The sequence below is a fragment of the Scyliorhinus torazame genome, chromosome 31 (assembly GCF_047496885.1).
Source record: "Scyliorhinus torazame isolate Kashiwa2021f chromosome 31, sScyTor2.1, whole genome shotgun sequence".
NCBI classification, from domain to species: Eukaryota; Metazoa; Chordata; class Chondrichthyes; order Carcharhiniformes; family Scyliorhinidae; genus Scyliorhinus; species Scyliorhinus torazame.
The window spans coordinates 29,893,806-29,917,406 of NC_092737.1; the positions used below are offsets into that span (position 1 = coordinate 29,893,806).

At 47.1% G+C, this 23,601-nt stretch overlaps 1 protein-coding gene across 8 annotated transcripts in view; it reads right to left on the reverse strand.

Moving 5' to 3' along the window:
* The window catches only part of LOC140404773 (Fc receptor-like protein 2), a 246,320-nt gene extending 223,614 nt beyond the window's left edge, over positions 1-22,706 (reverse strand). For 2 of the 8 annotated variants that reach the window (XM_072493505.1, XM_072493501.1), the window contains exon 1: positions 1,818-2,146. In XM_072493505.1, coding sequence (XP_072349606.1) covers positions 1,818-1,842 — 25 coding nt within the window. In that variant the 5' untranslated portion in view covers positions 1,843-2,146. Of the gene's footprint in view, positions 1-1,817; positions 2,147-2,549; positions 2,621-10,749; positions 10,848-21,796; positions 21,908-22,134; positions 22,206-22,382 lie in introns of those variants that run through there. The other 6 variants (XM_072493503.1, XM_072493498.1, XM_072493499.1 and 3 more) reach the window with 6 other exon arrangements.
* Positions 22,707-23,601: the final 895 nt, after the last annotated feature.

Genomic DNA, 23,601 nt, shown 5'->3' on the forward strand with positions numbered 1-23,601 from the left:
CTCACAATGGCCCCTCCTCTCAATTTGACCCTCCCCTTCACACTGACTCCCCCTCTCAGACTGACCCCTTCCCTCACAGTGACCCCTCCTCTCCCATTGACCACTCACCTCACACTGACCCTTCCCCTCACACTGACCCCGCCTCTCAAACTGACCCTTTCCCTCACAATGACACCTCCTCTCACGCTGACCCACCCCTTCACACTGACCCCTCCCCTCACAATGACCCCTCCTCTCACGCTGACCCTCCCCTTCACACTGACCCCCTCCTCTTACACTCTCTCGTTCTATCACACTGACTCCTCCTCTCAGACTGACCACTTCCATCACAGTGACCCCTCCTCTCCCATTGACCCCTCCCCTCACACTGACCTCCCTCTTACATTGACCCCTCCTCTCACAGTGACCCCTCCTCTCACATTGACCCCTGCTCTGACACTGACCACTCCTCTCTCACTGACTCCTCCGCTCAAATTGTCCACGTTCTATCAGATTGACCCCTCCTCTCAGACTGAATCCCCCTCCAGACTGACCCGTTTTCTCGTGCTTAGTCTTCCTCACAGACTGTCACCTCCTCTGTGAAAGACCCCTCCTCTCACACTGACTGCACCATCCCGGACTGGACCCTCCATATCGATTGACACCTCCAATCTGATTAACCACCCTTGTACTGAGACTCACACCAGGACTAACACCCTGTCTCTATGGGCCGCTTTGTCCTACAGTAATACCTCCAATACCCCTTTCTTTTAAATATAAATTTAGAGTACCCACTTTTGTCCCAAATAAGGGGCAATTTAGTGTAGCCAATCAACCTAACCTGCACATCTTTGAGTGTGAGGGTGAAACTCACGCAAATACGAGGAGAGTGTGCAAACTCCACACGGACAGTGACCCAGGGCCGGGATCGAACTTGGGACCTCGGCGCCGTGAGACAGCAGTGCTAACCACTGCGCCGTGAGACAGCAGTGCTAACCACTGCGCCACCGTGCTGCCCCCAATACCCCTTTCGACCCCACCACTCCGGTGAGACACCACCGCATGGTTTCAACAAGCACCCATAATGATCGATCACTCCTTCCTACTCTACCTCCCCTTCCTGGTTTTATTGCAATCCTCTCCCGTCTGCGTCACCACCAGTTCGAAGAATCACATCGCACCAGTCCGAATGCCCCTGCTCTGGTCCGATCTCCACCCGAGGTCTGTTCCGCGCCACTCTGTCTGTCTGCCTCCTCTCCCCAAACTACCCATCCACCCCACCCGAGCTTCGCTGATCGTCACTCCACCCTGCTTCTCGGTCCCAACCAACTCCGCAACTATGCAACGTCTCCCTAACTGACTACACCCTCCACAACGATACTTACTCCATCTGCCGTGCTGATCCTAACCCAGGAAACAACCCCCACCCCCCCGGACGCAACCCCATCGCAGTCTAATATTCGTCCTGAAATTTCCTGCTGCCTCCAAGATGGATTCCGCTCAGGGACTGTCCGACTCCGCGCAACGCCACTTCCCTCCTTCCCTGTCCCCACAGTCTGACTCCCCCGTCTCCAGGACTGAACCGCCACTTCTCACTATCCCAATAGTCTGACACCCCCGTCTCCAGGACTAAACCGCCACTTCCACGTCCGCACCCGTCTGCCCGAACCGAACCCCTCACTAAACAGAACGAACCGCTATTTGCATCCCACCCCTGTCCAATGCTTTATCACTGTCTGGACCGAAACCCGCCGTTTCACCCACCCTGGAATGACCTCCTCCCCTCTCCATTACAATCCTCTTCCATCGGTCCAACCCTCATCTGGTGTGATACCCACCTCTCAACGCTTTTTCGAGCTCCATTAATTGTCCGTTCCCTCATTTTCCTTGTCTCAGTTATTCCTGTCACCATCATTTTTTACGGCATATACTGCCAGCTTTCCCATGCCGATGCTGCCTTGGGCCTATTTCGCTGCTCCCATCTAATGCAGCCGAGATCATATATCTTATGGGCTTTAGAGAGCAAGAGCTTGAACATTTGTGACGGGAAGCCAGTCTCCGACCTGCTCCTGTCGGGAAACTACATATATGACAGTTACAATTGCAATTCAATCCATTCAGTAGGAGTGCCCATTATGTTAATGTGGGTATCAGCGACATTAATCCAAAATCATGTCAGATTCTGACGCTGAAATGTTCGAGATGGTTTAAATTGTGAATGTGCGGTTCCTTTTTCATCTCCAATTGATCAGCTGAAAGTGATCTGGGGCTGATTACAATTGAGCATCGTGGTCCGGAGTGTCAGAGCCAATGCTGGAAATCCAAGATCTTCGATCTGACAAAATGTTCATTACACTTTCGAAAGATGAGAACATACCAGCTCATCATTTTGGCTTTTATTTCACATTTCCAGATGCTGCAATATTTACTCCATAGCACAGTGTAATGTGATACATATGTTTCCGAACCTCTTTGGTTATCAACCCTTGTTGGACTGTGAATAGTTGATCGCAGATTGGCGGTCAATGACGCTGTTAAAAATATAACGCTCATATGTTATAATCACTTACAGAAGACCTGGAAAAGGCGGATGTACTTCATTCCGAACAACCTTCAGATCAACTCCCCCTCTCCTGGTTACCTGAAAAGTAAAATCATAGATTTAGGCGAGTGGAAATGAGCGATTTCAGTCCCTCGAGCCATTCTCATGATTTTGAAGGATTGAGAGTCACAGAATACATGTAGTGCAGAAGGAGACCATTCTGCCCATCGAATCTGCACTGACCCTCTGAAGGATTACACGACCTAGATCCACTCATCCCAACTCAACCTGACCTGCAGATATCTGGGACTGTGGGAGAACCCGGAGCAGCCGCACACGTGGAGAAAGTGCAAATTCCAAACTAATGGTCACCCAAGTTCTGAAACGAACCCAGGTCCCTGGCGCTGTGAGGCGGCAGTTCCAAACTATCTGTCCCAGTTCCGTATCATTTCAGTGCAGGTTACACTTTTGCAATTCCATCCCATTATTCGCGTGAAAAGACCGAAAACAATATTCATAACAATCCTGTATCAGTACTTTCTTGCAGTGTGGAGAGCGAGGCTCACTCAGTTGCCCCAGAGTAGGCAGGCGGATCTCGCTGCTCACCCCCGAGGTAAGTGCGCGGGTGTGATGAGGTGACCGCTGACCACAGGACCAAAATGAGGAAATTCTACCGGATGCATCGAGCGAGTCCAGCCTCGAGCTGAAAAGCAAACTCTTTCAAATGCAGCCTTATCAAAAGGGGGCGGATGGAGTCTGTCACACACTGCCTTTCAGCTGTTCCAATTATGCGTTATTGTCACCAGAACGTCTGCCATTAAAAGAGAGACATTATTTGCGACCGAGGAGACCAGTCATACTTTATCAACTGTGTGTGTCCTGCACGGCATTTGATGGAATTAAACCGCCATGACTTATGGGCACTGAATGTGTTTAAATCTGGCTAAATTAATGATCAACTCCCAGGACGTAATCTGAGAGTTCTTCAAAGAGATGACCGGTGTCATGACTTTTAAGCAGAATTATCATCTTTAATTACCAACCTACTGATATTGAGATAGCTGACTCAGATCAGTCCAAATTTGTCTCTCTCTTAGAAACAATGATCTAATATCATTTTTAACCAGATCCAACCGCTCAGTGCGTGCCTGGCCCATGCTTTCATAGAATTTACAGTGCAGAAGGAGGCCATACGGCCCATCGAGTCTGCACCGGCTCTTGGAAAGAGCACCCTACCCCAAGCCCACACTTCCACCCTATCCCCATAACCCACTAACCCCAACCAACACTAAGGGCAATTTTGGACACTAAGGGCAATTTAGCATGGCCAATCCACCTAACCTGCACATCTTTGAACTGTGGGAGGAAACCGGAGCACCCGGAGAAAACCCACGCACACACGGGGAGAACATGCAGACTCCGCACAGACTGACCCAAGCCAGGAATCGAATCTGGGTCCCTGGAGCTGTGAAGCAATTGTGTTGACCACTATGCTACCTTTGCACACAATATGATAGAAAACGGATGCATTAGAATTGTTATTTCATTTATGTTGTCATATTCCAGGTAATATGTGTGAGTGATATGAATCTATTAACACTCTCACTTAATGCGTGAAACATTCACAATAAGGTAGATGATTTAACAGTGCGTATATATATAAACGGTTCTGATAAGGCTGCAATTACAGAGACATGGCTTCAGAGTTGCCGACTATGGGAGGTGAGCAACTGAGGTATTCAGTATTTCGGATGGAGAGAGACAACTGTAAGGAAGTGGGGGAGCAGTGTTCGTAATAAAGGAAATCAGTCCAGTATTGAGATTGGATACTGCCTCGTAAAACCATGTGTGGAATCTATATTGCATGATATATGAAATACGAAGAGTGAGTAAAGGTAGTTAATATGCCAACAAACAGTGGTGGAGGCTGGAAATCAAGAAATCAGATAAGCATCCAATAAGGGTACGAATATAATCAAGGGTGACTTTAATGTACACATGATGTGGAGAATTTACAGTGCAGAAGGACACACTTCCACCCTATCCCCATAACGTTGTCTACCTCATACGCTGCAGGAAAGGATGTCCCGAAGCGTGGTACATTGGCGAGACCATGCAGACGCTGCGACAACGAATGAACGGACATCGCGCAACAATCACCAGGCAGGAATGTTCCCTTCCAGTCGGGGAACACTTCAGCAGTCAAGGGCATTCAGCCTCTGACCTCCGGGTAAGCGTTCTCCAAGGCGGCCTTCAGGACGCGCGACAACGCAGAATCGCCGAGCTGAAACTTATAGCCAAGTTCCGCACACATGAGTGCGGCCTCAACCGGGACCTGGGATTCATGTCGCATTACATTCATCCCCCACCATCTGGCCTGCAAAATCCTACCAACTGTCCTGGCTTGATGCAATTCACACCTCTTTAACCTGGGGTTACCCCATCTCTGGATCTGTAAAGATTTAATCACCTGCTAATGGTCGCATTCCTAGCATTGTTTGGCATCTTTGAATTTGTCTATATATGTGTTTCTGGAACATACCTCTTCATTCACCTGAGGAAGGAGCAGCGCTCTGAAAGCTAGTGACATCGAAACACACCTGTTGGACTTTAACCTGGTGTTGTAAGACTTCGTACTGTTAATGTACACACACATAAGAGAAACCAAACTAATACCTCAGTTATTTTTTTCCCACGTCAAATCACCAACAACAGGCAAGGCTGTGTTCTGTGCAATGATAAGGGATAAATGAATTTGCCTGGTCACTTGAGGATGTGGGAACAGAATATGACGTAATGCTTTATAAAGTTCGATGGTGACTTCGTTGAATCCGAATCTAGGGACCTGAATCTTAATAAAGGGGAATATAAGGGCAGGAGGCCCAAATTAATAAGGATATATTGGTGAACTTGAAATAATTGTTTGACGGTGGGTAAGTAATGTTTTGCCTTTGAAGAACACCTGCAAGAACTACAACAATTATTCATTTCTGTCTGGAAATAAGATAAAAGAGGGAAGGTGGCTCATCCACGGCTCAACCACGGCTCACACACTGCCTGGAAAGCAGAAAGCATGAGGATGAGCCAATTTTAGAATTCAGGAAAATAATGCAAAAACATGATCAAGAGGAGGAAAATAGAATATGGTCGAAATTAAAGGGAAAATGTTAGCTAAACGTTCACGCTTCCAATCCTTGATAGGATTATCACTAAGGAGGGAGTGATGGGAAACCTAATGTGACTAAAGGTAGACACGTCTCCTGGCCCTGAAAGAATGCATTCCCGAGTGCTAATAGAGATGGCTAGGGAAATTGCAAATGCACTAGTGATAATTTACAACAATTCACTAGACTCTGGGGTGGTCCCGACGGATTGGAAATTAGCAAACGTGACACCACTATTTAAAAAAGGAGGTAGGCAGAAAGCTGTTAATTATAGGCCAGTGAGCTTAACTTCGGTAGTAGGGAAGATGCTGGAATCTATCATTAAGGAAGAAATAGAGAGGCATCTGATGGAAACTGTCCCATTGGGCAGACGCAGCATGGGTTCATAAAGGGCAGGTCGGGCCTAACTAATTTAATAGAATTTTTTGAGGACATTACCAGTGCGGTAGGCAACGGGGAGCCAATGGATGTGGTACATCTGGATTTCCAGAACGCTTTTGACAAGATGCCAGACAAAGGTTTGCTGCATAAGATACAGATGCATGGCATTAAGGGGAAAGTAGTAGCATGGATAGAGGATTGATTAATTAATAGAAAGAAAAGAGTGGGGATTAATGGGTGTTTCTCTGGTTAGGCAATCAGTAGCTAGTGGTGTCCCTCAGGGATCAGTGTTCGCCCACAATTGTTCACAATTTACACAGATGATTTGGAGTTGAGGACCAAGGCAATGTGTCCAGGTTTGCAGACGACACTAAGATGAGTGGTAATGCAAAAAGTGCAGAGGATAATGGAAGTCTGCAGAAGGATTTGGATAGGCTAAGTGAATTGGCTAGAGTCTGGCAGATCGAATACAATGTTGACAAAAGTGAGGTTATCCATTTTGGTAGGAGTAGCAGCAAAAGCGATTCTTATTTAAATGATAAATTATTAAAACATGCTGCTGCGCAAAGAGACTTGGGTGTGCTAGTGCATGAGTCGCAAAAAGTTGGTTTACAGGTGAAACAGGTGATTAAGAAGGCGCATGGAATTTTGTCCTTCATTGCTAGAGAGATGGCGTTTAAGACTCGGGAAGTTATGCTGCAATTGTATAAGGTGTTAGTGAGGCCACACCTGGAGCATTGTGTTCAGTTTTGGTCTCCTTACTTGTAAAAGGACGTACTGGCGCTGGAGGGTGTGCAGAGGAGATTCACCAGGTTAATCCCGGAGCTGAAAGGGTTGAATTACGAGGAGAGGTTGAGTAGACTGGGACTGTACTCGTTTAAATTTAGAAGGATGAGGGGGGATCTTATAGAGTCAGAAAAATTATGAAGGAAATAGATAAGATAGATGAGGACTCATTGTTTCCACTGGCGGGCGAAAGCAGAAGGCGAAAGCAGAATTATGGGGCATAGCCTCAAAATAAGGGGAAGTAGACTTAGGACTGAGTTTAGGAGGAACTTCTTCACCCAAAATGTTGTGAATCTATGGAATTCATTGCCCAGTGAAGCAGTAGAGGCTCCTTCATTAAATGTTTTTAAGATAAAGATAGATAGTTTTTTGAAGAATAATGGGATTAAGGGTTCTGATATTCGGGACGGAAAGTGGAGCTTAGTCCACAAAAGATCAGCCATGATCTCATTGAATGGCGGAGAAGGCTCGAGGGGCCAGATGGCCTACTCCTGCTCCTAGTTCTTATGTTCTTATGTTCTTATACTTAATGCCCCGGCCAACGAAGGGACTCATGCCGTATGTCTTCCTGACTTCCTTCGCCACCTGTGTTCCCCCTTTCAGTGACCTATGGACCTGTACACCTAGATCTCTCTGACTTTCAATACTCTTGAGGGTTCTACCATTGACTGCATATTCTCTAACTGCATTAGACCTTCCAAAATGCATTTCCTCACATTTGTCCAGATTAAACCCCATCTGCCATCTCTCCGCCCAAGTCTCCAAACAATCTAAATCCTGCTCTATCCTCTGACAGTCCTCGGCGTTATCCGCAATTCCAACACCCGATGTGTCGTCTGCAAAATTACAAATCAGAAGTTACATTTTCCTCCAAATCATTTATATAGACAACGAACAGCAAAGGTCCCAGCACTGATCCCTGCGGAATGCCACTAGTCACAGCCCTCCAATTAGAAAATTACTACTCTCTGCTTTCTATGACTTAGCCAGTTCTGTATCCATCTTGCCAACTCACCCCTGATCCCGTGTTACTTCACGTTTTGTACCAGACTACCATGAGGGACCTTGTCAAAGGCCTTACTGAAGTCCATATAGACAACATCCACTGCCCTACCTGTTAATTACCTTTGTGACCTCTTAGAAAAACTCTACCAAGTTAGTGAGACATGACCTCCCCTTCACAATACCATGCTACCTCTCACTAATACGTCCATTTGCTTCCAAATGGGAGTAGATCCTGTCTCGAAGAATTAGCTCTCGTAATTACCCTACCACTGACATAAGGCTCATCGGCCTGTAGTTCCCTGGATTATCCTTGCTACCCTTCTTAAACAAAGGAACAACATTGGCTATTCTCCAGTCCTCCGGGACATCAACTGAAGACAGCGAGGATCCTAAGATTTCTGTCAAAGCCTCAGCCTTCCGAGCCTCCTTCAGTATTCTGGGGTAGATCCCATCGGGCCCTGGGAACTTATCTACCTTAATATTTTTCAAGACGCCCAACACCCCGTCTTTTTGGATCTCAATGTGACCAAGGCTATCTACAGACCCTTCTCCAGACTCAACATCCACCAATTCCTTCTCTTTGGTGAATACTGATGCAAAGTATTAATTTAGTATCTCGCCCATCTCCTCTGGCTCAACACATAGATTCCCTTGCCTATCCTTCAGTGTGCCAACCCTTTCCCTGGCTAACCTCTTGCTTTTTATGTATGTGTAAAAAGCCTTGGGGTTTTCCTTAACCCTATTTGCCAATGACTTTTCGTGACCCCTTCTAGCCCCCTTGACTCCTTGCTTAAGTCCGTTCCTATTTTCCTTATATTCCACACAGGCTTCGTCTGTCCCCAGCCTTCCAGCCCTCACAAATGCCTCCTTTTTCTTTTTGACGGGGTCTACAACATCTCTCGTTATCCAAGGTTCCCGAAATTTGCGGTATTTATCCTTCTTCCGCACAGGAACATGCCGGTCCTGATTTCCTTTCAACTGACATTTGAAAGCCTCCCACATGTCAGATGTTGATTTACCCTCAAACATTCGCCCCCAATCTAGGTTCTTCAGTTCCTGCCTAATATTGTCATAATTAGCCTTCCCCCAATTTAGCACATTCACCCGAGTTCAGTGCTGGGACGCTTGCTGTTTGTAGTATATATAAATTATTTGGAGCAAAATGTAACTGGTCTAATTAGTAAGTTTGCGGACGACACATCGGTTGATGGAATTGCGGATAGCGATGAGGACTGTCAGAGGATACAGCAGGATTTATATCGGTTGGAGACTTGGGCGGAGAGGTGGCAGATGGAGTTTAATCCGGACATATGTGTGGTAATGTGTTGGAAGATTTAATACAGTTCGGGAATATACAGTGAATGGTAGAACCCTCAAGAGTATTGACAGTCAGAGAGATCTAGGTGTACAAGTCCACAGGTCACTGAAAGGGGCAACACGGGTGGAGAAGGTAGTCAAGAAGGCAGAATGCATGCTGTCCTTCATTGGCCGGGGCATTGAGTATAAAAATTGGCAAGACGTGTTGCAGCTGTACAGAACCTTAGTGAGGCCACACTTGGAGTATAGTGTTCAATTCTGGTCGCCACACCACCAGAAGGATGTGGAAGATTTTTAGAGGGTGCAGGACAGATTTACCAGGATGTTGCCCAGTATGGAGGGCATTACCTACGATGAGAGGTTGAATAAACTCGGGTTTATTCGAGTGAGGTTCAAACCTCGACAACACTTTGCGTGAAGACATTCTTCCGAAAATCTCTGCCGAATGGTCTAGCCCTAATTTCGAGACTATGCACCCCAATGTTAGACCCTCCAACAACTAATTATAATATCCTCTCTTTCCATGTTTATATCCTGAAGTCACACCGACCAGTGACGAGAAACATAGAAGCTGGGGAATTTATGATGGGGAATAAAAGAACAGCAGAAACATTTACTTAGGTTCTGTCTTCATAGACCAGGGCACAAAAACCTGCCATAAATCTGAGGGAAACAGTGGACCAGTGAAAGGCCGGAACTGAGGGAGATCAGTGTTAGATTAGAAAATGGTGTTGTGGAAATTAATAAGATTAAAGGCTCACAAATCACATGGGCCTAATAATCGATATCTCACAGTGGCCCTGGAAGTATTGGATGTAGTGGTGGACATCTTTCAAACGTTTATCGACGCTGTTGCAGTTCCTGCAGATAGAAGGCTGGCAAATTAAACCACACTATTTTAAAGAGGAGAGAAAAAAAGGAGAAATAGGGGCGAATTGTCGTGAGCACGGTAGCATTGTGGATAGCACAATTGCTTCACAGCTCCAGGGTGCCAGGTTCAATTCCGGCTTGGGTCACTGTCTGTGCGGAGTCTGCACATCCCCCCCGTGTGTGCGTGGGTTTCCTCCGGGTGCTCCGGCTTCCTCCCACAGTCCAAAGATGCGCGGGTTAGGTGGATTGGCCATGATAAATTGCCCTTAGTGTCCAAAATTGCCCTTAGTGATGGGTGGGGTTAGTGGGTTATGGGGATAGGGTGCAGGTGACCTTGGGTAGGATGCTCTATCCAAGAGCCAGTGCAGACTCGATGGGTCGAATGGCCTCCTTCTGCACTGTAAATTCTATGATAATCTATGACATCAGCAGGATGGAAGATACAAACGTCTAATTTTGAAAACGATGATAACATAACGTTTGGAAAACACCAACGGAATTGGACAAAGTCAGCATGTGTTATTGGATGGCAAATAATGCTCAACAAATCTACGGGAGTTTGAGAGGACTTAATTAGTAGAATAGATACGGGAGTATCAGTGGATGTGGTGTCTGTGTTTGTTGAGAATGTTTTTCATCTTGTCAAACCTTTTCTTCAGATTTCAGTGGTGACTGCTTAACAGTACTGCTTAACAACTTCCTTACCTTGCAGTTCAGCTGTTCGTTTCGGGAGATCAGTTTCGGGAGCAGGCCTATTGGCTGACTGTAAATCAGGAAGGATACAAAGGGTGTGGCTGAAGTGCCTATAGAAACAGAGTGCTGGAGGCAAACAGAGTGTATCAGAGTTTGGGTAAGGCTGAGTTCGGGTAAGAGGGGAGTGACAAAAAAAAAAAAAATCAAATTTATTAAGTAAATTAATTAACTAGTTAAGGGAATTTGGTGCTCATCTTAAGGAGGTGCAGAGAAGCAGACCTGTGAGGGAGTCTCGGGAGCAATTACATCACAGCCAACAGGTAAGTGATTGGCTTGTAACTGGTAAGTGATTTCTCTCTCTTTGACTTTTCTTAGCTGTGTAGTGTAGTTCAAATTTAACTTCAGGTTTAAGTCATGGCAGGAGAGCTCAGACCCGTGTCATGCTCCTCGTGTGAGATGTGGCAAGTCAGGGACCCTTCTGGTGTCCCTGACTCCTTCATCTGCAAGAAGTGTGTCCAACTGCAGATCCTGTTAGACCGCTTGACGGCTCTGGAGCTGCGGATGGACTCACTTTGGAGCATCCGCGATGCTGAGGAAGTTGTGGATAGCACATTCAGTGAGTTGGTCACACCGCAGATTAAAATTACTGAGGCAGATAGGGAAAGGGTGACCAACACAGAGGAAGAGTAGGAAGGCAGTGCAGGAATCCCCTGCGGTCATCTCCCTCCAAAACAGATTTACCGTTTTGGAAACTGTTGGGGGAGATGGCTCACCAGGGGAAGGTGGCAGCAGCCAGGTTCATGGCACCGTGGCTGGCTCTGCTGCACAGAAGGGCGGGAAAAAGAGTGGCACAGCTATAGTGATAGGGGATTCAATTGTAAGGGGAATAGACAGGCGTTTCTGCGGACGCAAACGAGAATTCAGGTTGGTATGTTGCCTCCCTGGTGCAAGGGTCAAGGATGTCTCGGAGCGGCTGCAGGGCATTCTGGAGGGGGAGGGTGAACAGCCAGCTGTCGTGGTGCATATAGGCACCAACGATATAGGTAAAAAAACGGGATGAGGTCCCACAAGTTGAATTTAGGGAGTTAGGCTTTAAACTAAAAAGTAGGACCTCAAAGGTAGTAATCTCAGGATTGCGACCAGTGCCACGTGATAGTCAGAGTAAGAATGACAGGATAGGTAGGATGAATACGTGGCTTGAGAGATGGTGCAAGAGGGAGGGTTTAAAATTCCTGGAACATTGGGACCGGTTCTGGGGGAGGTGGGACCTGTACAAATCGGACGGTCTGCATCTGGGTGGGACCGGAACCAATGTTTTCGGGGGTGTGTTTGCTAGTGCAGTTGGGGAGGGTTTAAACTAATGTGCCAGGGGGATGGGAACCGATGTAGGAAGTCAGTGGGGACAGAAACAAAAGGCAGGAAGGGAGAGTGTTTAAAGCATGACCAGAGAAAGCAGGGCAGAGAGCAAGGAAGGTCTACATCAAACGGCATTTATTTCAATGCAAGGGGCCTGACGGGCAAAGCGGATGAACTCAGGGCATGGACGGGCACATGGGCTGGGATATTATAGCTATGACTGAAACATGGCTAAGGGAGGGGCAGGACTGGCAGCTCAATGTTCCAGGGTACAGATGCTATAGAAAGGATAGAACAGGAGGTAAGAGAGGAGGGGGAGTGGCTTTTTTGATTAGGGAGAACATCACGGCAGTACTTAGAGGGGATATATCCGAGGGTTCGCCCACTGAGTCTATATGGGTGGAACTGAAAAATAAGAAGGGAGAGATCACCTTGGTAGGACTGTACTACAGGCCCCCAAATAGTCAGCGGGAAATTGAGGAGCAAATATGTAAGGAGATTACAGATAGCTGCAAGAATAATAGGGTGGTAGTAGTAGGGGACTTTAACTTTCCCAACATTGACTGGGACATCCATAGCATTAGGGGCTTGGATGGAGGGAAATTTGGAATGGAGGGGGCAAAACTTGTCCTCGTCTTGGGAAATAAGGAAGGGCAAGTGACAGAAGTGCGAGTGAGGGATCACTTTGGGACAAGTGACCATAACTCCATTAGTTTTAAGATAGCTATGGAGAATGATAGGTCTGGCCCAAGAGTTAAAATTCTTAATTGGGGCAAGGCCAATTTTGTTGGTATCAGACAGGAACTTGCAGAGGTAGATTGGGGGAGACTGTTGGCAGGCAAAGGGACTGCTGGTAAATGGGAGGCTTTTAAAAATGTGTTAACCAGGGTGCAGGGTAAGCACATTCCCTTTAGAGTGAAGTGCAAGGCTGGTAGAAGTAGGGAACCCTGGATGACTCGAGATATTGAGACTCTGGTCAAAAAGAAGAAGGAGGCATATGACGTACATAAGCAACTGGGATCAAGTGGATCCCTTGAAGAGTAAAGAGATTGTCGAAATAGAGTTAAGAGGGAAATCAGGAGGGCAAAAAGGGGACATAAAATTGCTTTGGCAAATAATGCAAGGGAGAATCCAAAGAGATTCTACAGATACATGAAGGGGAAAAGAGTAACTAGGGACAGAGTAGGGTCTCTTAAGTACCAACAAGGACATCTATGTGCAGAGCCACAAGAGTTGGGTGAGATCCTGAATGAATATTTCTCATCGGTATTCACGGTGGAGAAAGGCATGGGTGTTAGGAAACTAAGGGAAATAAATAGTGATGTCTTGAGAAGTGTGCATATTACAGAGGAGGAGGTGCTGGAAGTCTTAAAGCGCATCAAGGTAGATAAATCCCCGGGACCTGATAAAATGTATCCCAGGATGTTGTGGGAGGCTAGGGAGGAAATTGCGGGTCCCCTAACAGAGATATTTGAATCATCGGCAGCCACAGGTGAGGTGCCTGAAGATTGGAGAGTGGCGAATGTTGTGCCCTCGTTTAAGAAGGGCAGCAGGGAAAAGCCTGGGAACTACAGACCGGTGAGCCTAACATCTGTAGTAGGTAAGTTGCGAGAAGGTATTCTGAGAGATAGGATCTACAAGCATTTAGAGAGGCAAGGACTGATTCGGGGCAGTCAGCATGGTTTTGTGCGTGGAAAATCATGTCTCACAAATTTGATTGAGTTTTTTGAGGGGATGACCAAGAAGGTAGATGAGGGCAGTGCAGTAGTCGTTGTCTACATGGTCCTTAGCAAAGCCTTTGACAAGGTACCGCATGGTAGGTTGTTGCAGAAGGTTAAAGCTCACGGGATCCAGGGTGAGGTTGCCACTTGGATTCAAAATTGGCTGGACGACAGAAGGCAGAGGATGGCTGTAGAGGGTTGTTTATCAAACTGGAGGCCTGTGACCAGTGGTGTGCCTGAGGGATCGGTGCTGGGTCCACTGTTATTTGTGATTTATATTAATGATTTGGATGAGAATTTAGGAGGCATGGTTAGTAAGTTTGCAGATGACACTAAGATTGGTGGCACAGTGGATAGTGAAGAAGGTTATCTCGGATTGCAACGGGATCTTGATCAATTAGGCAAGTGGGCCGACGAATGGCAGATGGAGTTTAATTTAGATAAATGTGAGGTGATGCATTTTGGCAGATCGAATCAGGCCAGGACCTACTCAGTTAATGGTATGGCGTTTGGGAGAGTTATAGAACAAAGAGATCTAGGAGTACAGGTTCATAGCTCCTTGAAGGTGGAGTCGCAGGTGGACAGGGTGGTGAAGAAGGCATTCGGCATGCTTGGCTTCATTGGTCAGAACATTGAATACAGGAGTTGGGACGTCTTGTTGAAGTTGTACAAGACATTGGTACGGCCACACTTGGAATACTGTGTGCAGTTCTGGTCACCCTTTTATAGAAAGGATATTATTAAACTGGAAAGAGTGCAGAAAAGATTTACTAGGATATTGCCGGGACTTGATGGTTTGAGTTATAAGGAGAGGCTGGATAGACTGGGACGTTTTCCCCTGGAGCGTAGGAGGCTTAGTGGTGATCTTATAGAGGTCTATAAAATAATGAGGGGCATAGATAAGGTAGATAGTCAACATCTTTTCCCAAAGGTAGGGGAGTCTAAAACTAGAGGGCATAGGTTTAAGGTGAGAGGGGAGAGATTCAGAAGGGCCCAGAGGGGCAATTTCTTCACTCAGAGGGTAGTGAGTGTCTGGAATGGGCTGCCAGAGGTAGTAGTAGAGGCGGGTACAATTGTGTCTTTTAAAAAGCATTTAGATAGTTACATGGGTAAGATGGGTATAGAGGGTTATGGGCCAAGTGCGGGCAACTGGGACTAGCTTAATGGTAAAAACTGGGCGGCATGGACTGGTTGGGCCGAAGGGCCTGTTTCCATGCGGTAAACTTCTATGATTATATGACTGCCGCCGTTATACAGCAAAGATCGGTTCGACATAATGTTTGATGTGCCGGGAAGTCAAGATTAATGGACCGGGAGCCGGCTGAAAGGTGAGGTTCAGGCAATAATCAGAATATTTATGAAGTTTATGAATGATGATGCCTACTCCAGGGGGAAATGGCCTCTGCCTGCTGTTTTTTCTTATTACAGACACCCTGCTGTGCAGAATGAGGCTATTCTACCGATCGGGTCTTCCACGGTCCTCCGAAAGAGCACCCTACCTACAAACACTCTCCAAGCCTGTCCCTGTAGCCTTTGGACATGAAGGGGTAATTTAGTGTGGACAATCCGGCTAGCCTGCAAATGTTTGGACGGCAGGAGGCAACTGGCGCATCCGGTGGAAACCTCTGCAGACACGTGGACACCGTGCAAACTCCGCAGACAGTCATTCAAGTTCGTAATTGAACCCTGGTCCTTCGCGCTAAGAGTCAGCAGTGCTGATCTTTCTGGCAATCCCTTACTCTTTGGTGGTGAAAGAATAGGCGACAAATGCATCTCAAAGAACAACAAAGAACAAAGAAATGTACAGCACAGGAACAGGCCCTTCGGCCCTCCAAGCCCGTGCCGACCATACTGCCCGACTAAACTACAATCTTCTACACTTCCTGGGTCCGTATCCTTCTATTCCCATCCTATTCATATATTTGTCAAGATGCCCCTTAAATGTCCCTATCGTCCCTGCTTCCACTACCTCCTCCGGTAGTGAGTTCCAGGCACCCACTACCCTCTGCGTAAAAAACTTGCCTCGTACATCTACTCTAAACTTTGCCCCTCTCACCTTAAACCTATGCCCCCTAGTAATTGACCCCTCTACCCTGGGGAAAAGCCTCTGACTATCCACTCTGTCTATGCCCCTCATAATTTTGTATACCTCTATCAGGTCGCCCCTCAACCTCCTTCGTTCCAGTGAGAACAAACCGAGTTTATTCAATCGCTCCTCATAGCTTATGCCCTCCATACCAGGCAACATTCTGGTAAATCTCTTCTGCACCCTCTCTAAAGCCTCCACATCCTTCTGGTAGTGTGGCGACCAGAATTGAACACTATACTCCAAGTGTGGCCTAACTAAGGTTCTATACAGCTGCAACATGACTTGCCAATTCTTATACTCAATGCCCCGGCCAATGAAGGCAAGCATGCCGTATGCCTTCTTGACTACCTTCTCCACCTGTGTTGCCCCTTTCAATGACCTGTGGACCTGTACTCCTAGATCTCTTTGACTTTCAATACTCTTGAGGGTTCTACCATTCACTGTATATTCCCTACCTGCATTAGCCCTTCCAAAATGCATTACCTCACATTTGTCCGGATTAAACTCCATCTGCCATCTCTCCGCCCAAGTCTCCAGACAATCTAAATCCTGCTGTATCCTCAGACAGTCCTCATCGCTATCCGCAATTCCACCAACCTTTGTGTCGTCTGCAAACTTACTAATCAGACCAGTTACATTTTCCTCCAAATCATTTATATATATTCAAAGAGCAAAGGTCCCAGCACTGATCCCTGTGGAACACCACTGGTCACAGCCCTCCAATGAGAAAAGCATCCCTCCATTGCTACCCTCTGCCTTCTATGGCCTAGCCAGTTCTGTATCCACCTTGCCAGTTCACACCTGATCCCGTGTGACTTCACCTTTTGTACTAGTCTACCATGAGGGACCTTGTCAAAGGCCTTACTGAAGTCCATATAGGCAACATCTACTGCCCTACCTGCATCAATCATCTTAGTGACCTCCTCGAAAAACTCTATCAAGTTAGTGAGACACGACCTTCCCTTCACAAAACCGTGCTGCCTCTCACTGATACGTCCATTTGCTTCCAAATGGGAGTAGATCCTGTCTCGAAGAACTCTCTCCAGTAATTTCCCTACCACTGAAGTAAGGCTCACTGGCCTGTAGTTCCCGGGATTATCCTTGCTACCCTTCTTAAACAGAGGAACAACATTGGCTATTCTCCAGTCCTCCGGGACATCCCCTGAAGACAGCGAGGATCCAAAGATTTCTGTCAAGGCCTCAGCAATTTCCTCTCCAGCCTCCTTCAGTATTCTGGGGTAGATCCCATCCGGCCCTGGGGACTTATCTACCTTAATATTTTTTAAGACACCCAACACCTCGTCTTTTTGGATCACAATGTGACCCAGGCTATCTACACCCCCTTCTCCAGACTCAACATCTACCAATTCCTTCTCTTTGGTGAATACTGCTGCAAAGTATTCATTTCGTACCTCGCCCATTTCCTCTGGTTCCACACATAGATTCCCTTGCCTATCCTTCAGTGGGCCAACCTTTCCCTGGTTACCCTCTTGCTTTTTATGTACGTGTAAAAAGCCTTGGGATTTTCCTTAACCCTATTTGCCAATGACTTTTCAAGACCCCTTCTAGCCCTCCTGACTCCTTGCTTAAGTTCCTTCCTACTTTCCTTATATGCCACACAGGCTTCGTCTGTTCCCAGCCTTTTAGCCCTGACAAATGCCTCCTTTTTCTTTTTGACGAGGCCTACAATATCACTCGTCATCCAAGTTTCCCGAAAATTGCCGTATTTATCTTTCTTCCTCACAGGAACATGCCTGTCCTGTATTCCTTTCAACTGACACTTGAAAGCCTCCCACATGTCAGATGTTGATTTGCCCTCAAACATCCGCCCCCAATCTATGTTCTTCAGTTCCCGCCTAATATTGTTATAATTAGCCTTCCCCCAATTTAGCACATTCATCCTCGGACCACTCTTATCCTTGTCCACCAGTACTTTAAAACTTACTGAATTGTGGTCACTGTTACCGAAATGCTCCCCTACTGAAACATCTACCACCTGGCCGGGCTCATTCCCCAATACCAGGTCCAGTACCGCCCCTTCCCTAGTTGGACTGTTTACATATTGTTTTAAGAAGCCCTCCTGGATGCTCCTTACAAACTCCGCCCCGTCTAAGCCCCTGGCACTAAGTGAGTCCCAGTCAATATTGGGGAAGTTGAAGTCTCCCATCACCACAACCCTGTTGATTTTACTCTTTTCCAAAATCTGTCTACCTATCTGCTCCTCCATCTCCCGCTGGCTGTTGGGAGGCCTGTAGTATACCCCCAACATTGTGACTGCACCCTTCTTATTCCTGATTTCTACCCATATAGCCTCACTGCCCTCGGAGGTGTCCTCTCGCAGTATAGCTGTGATATTCTCCCGAACAAGTAGCGCAACTCCGCCTCCCCTTTTACATCCCCCTCTATCCCGCCTGAAACATCTAAATCCTGGAACGTTTAGCTGCCAATCCTGCCCTTCCCTCAACCAGGTCTCTGTAATGGCAACAACATCATAGTTCCAAGTAGTAATCCAAGCTCTAAGTTCATCTGCCTTACCCGTAATGCTCCTTGCATTAAAACATATGCACTTCAGGCCACCAGACCCGCTGTGTTCAGCAACTTCTCCCCGTCTGCTCTGCCTCAGAGCCACACTGTCCCTATTCCCTAGTTCTCCCTCAATGCTCTCACCTTCTGACCTATTGCTCCCGTGCCCACCCCCCTGCCATACTAGTTTAAACCCTCCCGTGTGACACTAGCAAACCTCGCGGCCAGGATATTTATGCCTCTCCGGTTTAGATGCAACCCGTCCATCTTATACAGGTCACACCTGCCCCGGAAGAGCTCCCAGTGGTCCAGATAACGGAAACCCTCCCTCCTACACCAGCTGTTTAGCCACGTGTTTGTCTGCTCTATCTTCCTATTTCTAGCCTCACTGGCACGTGGCACAGGGAGTAATCCCGAGATTACAACCCTCGAGGTCCTGTCTTTTAACTTTCTGCCTAGCTCCCTGAACTCCTGCTGCAGGACCTCATGCCCCTTCCTGCCTATGTCGTTAGTACCAATATGTACAACGACCTCTGCCTGTTTGCCCTCCCCCTTCAGGATTCCCTCTACCCGTTCGGAGACATCCTGAACCCTGGCACCAGGGAGGCAACATACCATCCTGGAGTTTCTTTCACGTCCACAGAAGCGCCTATCTGTGCCCCTGACTATAGAGTCCCCTATTACTATTACTCTTCTGCGCTTTGACCCTCCCTTCTGAACATCAGAGCCAGCCGTGGTGCCACTGCTCTGGCTGCTGCTGTTTTCCCCTGATAGGCTATCCCCCCCGACAGTATCCAAAGGGGTATATCTGTTCGAGAGGGGGACAACCACAGGGGATTCCTGCACTGACTGCCTGCCCTTTCTGGTGGTCACCCATTTCTCTGCCTGCACCTTGGGTGTGACCACATTTACATAACTGCGATCTATGACGCTTTCCGCCACCTGCATGCTCCTAAGTGCATCCAATTGCTGCTCCAACCGAACCATGCGGTCTGTGAGGAGCTGCAGTTGGGTGCACTTTCTGCAGATGAAGCCATCCGGGACGCTGGAAGCCTCCCGGACCTGCCACATCTCACAGTCAGAGCACAGCACCCCTCTAACTGACATTGCGTCAATTAATTAAAATTAAAATTTGTCTTTTTTTTTTTAAATACTTTTTTTTAAAATTGCAAAGTTACTGTCAACTATCTGTTTCCTAGCACTAGATTTCTAATAGAAATGCGATAGCTAACTATAATATTCTCCGATCTCTGGCTTAGATATCCTATAAATTATAATTAAGTTATTATGTTTAATTAGTTCCCAAATACTCAAATTTTTTTTTTTTTTAAATTTAGGTTAGAATCCCAACCAGCCACTCAGGTCACAGCTTTTCTGTGATGTCACTTCAGTTTCCCCCGACACACACAATTTGAAAAAAGGTATAAAAGTAAAAATCACTTACTTACCTTCTTACCTTCTGAGTGTCTGAGATGTTCTCAGGTTCTCTGGCTGACAGAGACTGCTCCTCCACCTCCGATCCTTGACCTGCACAATGCTAATAATATAATAATATAATATGGCACTTACCTTACACCAATGGGTCTTATTATTAGGTTAGAGGAGGAGGGCGGGTGGGAGACACTACACGTATTTTACTCGCAACCTCTCCACCAGAATTTATTGGTTGGGGGGGGGGGGGGGACTTGCCAGAGGTCGAACTTCCGTTTCCCGCCTTATATAAAAACAAATAAAACAGAAAAGAAGAACAGACACGGGACCAGGTAAGGCTTTTTAAATACACTACTCACCTCCCAGAAGGCCCCTGCGCACCGCTGCCGCCGAAATCCAAAGGGCTGCTCCTGTAAAGGTAAGTGGTTTTAAAGTCGCTACTCACCTCCAAGAAGGCTCCTGCGCACCGCTGCCGCCGAAATCCAAAGGGCTGCTCCTGTAAAGGTAAGAGCTTTTAAACTCACTACTCACCTCCCAGAAGGCCCCTGCGCACCGCTGCCGCCGAAATCCAAAGGGCTGCTCCTGTAAAGGTAAGTGGTCTCTCTCTCTGTCTCTCTCCCTGTCTCTCCTGATCGGGACTCCTTCCGGTCCGACATCCACCGCTCCCGTCCCATCCCACTCACTCCGTTGCCAGACCCTACTTCAGTCCCACCCTCACACCCCTTGGTTTGACCACAAGTCCCTGCTCACATTTCTCTTCCTGGTTCGACTGGAACGTTCTCCAGTCTGAGCCGCCTCCCCGCCCCCGCTCAGTTCGGAAGAACCCGACCCCACCAGTTCGAATCTCCCTGCTCTGTACCGCCCCCCCCCCCACACACCTCTGGTCTGCCACGCCCTCCCAACGTTTCCCCCCTCCATCTGCCGCTGCATCAGACGTCACCCCATCTCCGTTCCCAATGCAAAGGGCTTCCCGGACTAATCAACCCCTCCCAGACTAAACTCGCTCTCCACGAGTGGCTCCCCCTATCTAACCGAATTCCACTGACCGTCTGAGCCCCCATCCAGGACACACACCACCTACCAAATGATCCCCAGCCTCCCCGAACTCACTCCCATCGCAGACTAAGTAGCTCCATTGAAGCCTACTTGTGACTATAAGCGATTATTATTATTATTATTAACTCCCAGTCTGCCCCATCCCATCCTGAATTAATCACAGCCTCTTGTCCAAGGCACAGGACGGTACAACTCCCCACACCCGATCCACCAACACCCTCGCCAGGCAACACCGCTCCCATCCGTCCCTTCCACCCAGGGGAAGCCGGTCTTATGATCCGATTCCCACGTTTCGTGGCCTCCGTTTTTCCTTTAAACCTTCCATTTACGGAGCTACTGTCAGTTACTCCATGCCAATGTTGTTTGGGGCCCGCTTCCCTGCCCCTGTCTCACCCAGCCTCCAGTACAGGTTTTATAGGTGACTGATAGGCATTTTTGCTGTAAATCCAAAGTACCCAATGCTTTTTATTCATTCCAAGGGAGGAGCAACTTAGCGTGGCTAATCCACCTATCCTGCACATCTTTGGGTTGTGGCGGCGAAGCCCACGCAGAGACGGCGAAAATGTGCAAAATGCACATGGACAATGATGGGGCCGGGATCGAACCCAAGTACCCACCGTCGTAAGAGTTAGGACCGCCCGCGACTGACAGGCTTTAAGAAACAATAGTTTGCATTAATGTGACGGAATCCCTGTCCCTGACCTGCACCTGGATGCAGGCTACATATTTAAAAGTTCCATTACATTTCCAATCAGACCGAACGCCCACGGTTTTAATTTCAGCATCAGCAATATTAATGCAAATAAATGACAGAATTAGGCTCTAAAATGTTCAAGGTGGCTTCAATTTTGGGTATGTGATTCGTCTTTTACTCGCAACTTACCAATTAAAGCTGAACGTGTTCTAGGTATTGTTACAATTGTGTATCATTGTCCAGAGTGTTATGATCGATGCTTGAAATCCAAGATCCTCGATCTTACAAAATATTTTTACTCTGTCGAATGATAAAATAATACCACCTTATCATTTGCACGTTTACTTCACATTTTCAGAACCTGCAACATTTGCTTACGAGCTTAGATTAATTAGATATTTATCTTTCAGAACCTCTTCGGTCTGTCAATCCCTGTTAGAGAATTAAAAGTTTAAATCTGATTGCAGGTTCTGGGTCAATGACGTAGTTAAAATAAAAAGTAATGTTCATATGTTGCAATCACTTACAGAAGATCTGGAAGAGGCCGATAGACTTAATTCCGAACAACTCTCAGATCAACCCTCCCTCTCCTGGTTACCTGAAAAACAGAATCATAGATTTAAGCGGGGAAGATTTAGGGATTTCGCTCCCGCCAGTCTTTCCAAGGTCTTTGAAAGGTTGAGAGTCATATAATTCCTGCAGTGAAAAGGAGAACATTCTGCCCATCGAGTCTGCACTGACCTTCTGAAAGAGCACACTACCTCGACCCACTCACCCCAACCCAACCTGACCTGCAGATATCTGGGACTGTGGGAGAACCCGGAGCAGCCGGCCACGGGAAGAAAGTGCAAATTCCAAGCTGACGGTCACTGAAGTTCCGAAACGAACTCAGGTTCCTGGCGCTGTGAAGCAGCAGTCTTAATCGATTGATCGCAGTTCAGTATTATGTCAGTGCGGGTTGCACTTTGCAGTTGCATCCCATTTTTCGCGCGAAAACATAAAAGTAATGATTTAGAATAATCCAGTATCTGGACTTGCTTCGATTCAGGAGCGCAGGCTCAGTCAAATGCCCGAGTGCAGGCTGGCGTATCTCGTTGTTCACCCCCTGATAAGTGCGCGGGTGTGATAAGCGTGACCGCTAACCACATGAGCAAAATGAGGAAATTCTACCGAATACATCGAGCGAGTCCACCCTCGAGCTGCAAAGCAAACTCTGCCTGCAAGGTTTGAAGTGCAGCCTTATCAGAAGGGTACGGGTGGAGTCTGTGTCACACACATCCCTGCAGCTGTTCCAACTATGATCGATGGCAACCAAAATGTGTGTCATTAAAACAGAGACGGGACAGGCTGCGGCTACTTTCGTGATTATTTGCGACCGGGGAGACCAGTCAAACGTTATATACTGCGTGAGCCCTTTGCAACGGTAGCTAGCGGACGTGAAGGGATTTAACCTCCATGAACTTTAGGCCGTGAATGTGCATATCTCTGGAAAATTGAGTGATCACCTCCCAGGATGCATGTTAAGAGGTCTTCAAAGGGCTGACATGATTTTTATGCAGTTTATCTTTTATTGAATCATAAATTTAATCATCGTTCAATACGAAATGCAACGTGGTTGAAGGAACGGCAGGATTGGCGGTTGAACGTTGGAGGATATAGATACTTCTGGAGAGATAGAGGGGGATATATAAGGGTTGGGAAAGTAGCATTACTGGCGATTGAGAATATTATAGTCGTACTGCGGGAGGACAAGGGCCCAGACAATGAATCAATCTGTGTTGATCTCAGGAACAGGAAAGGGAAAAATCAAAATATTGGGCGTTTATTACAGGCCCCCCCAACAGCCAGCGAGAGATAGAGGAGCAGATAGGTACAGAGAATTAGGATAGGTGCAAAAGTAACAGAGTTGTTTTGGTAGCAGATATATTTTGTTCCTCTATTGACTGGGACTCACTTAGGGGTTTTGATGGAGCAGAGTACACCAGAAGTATTTT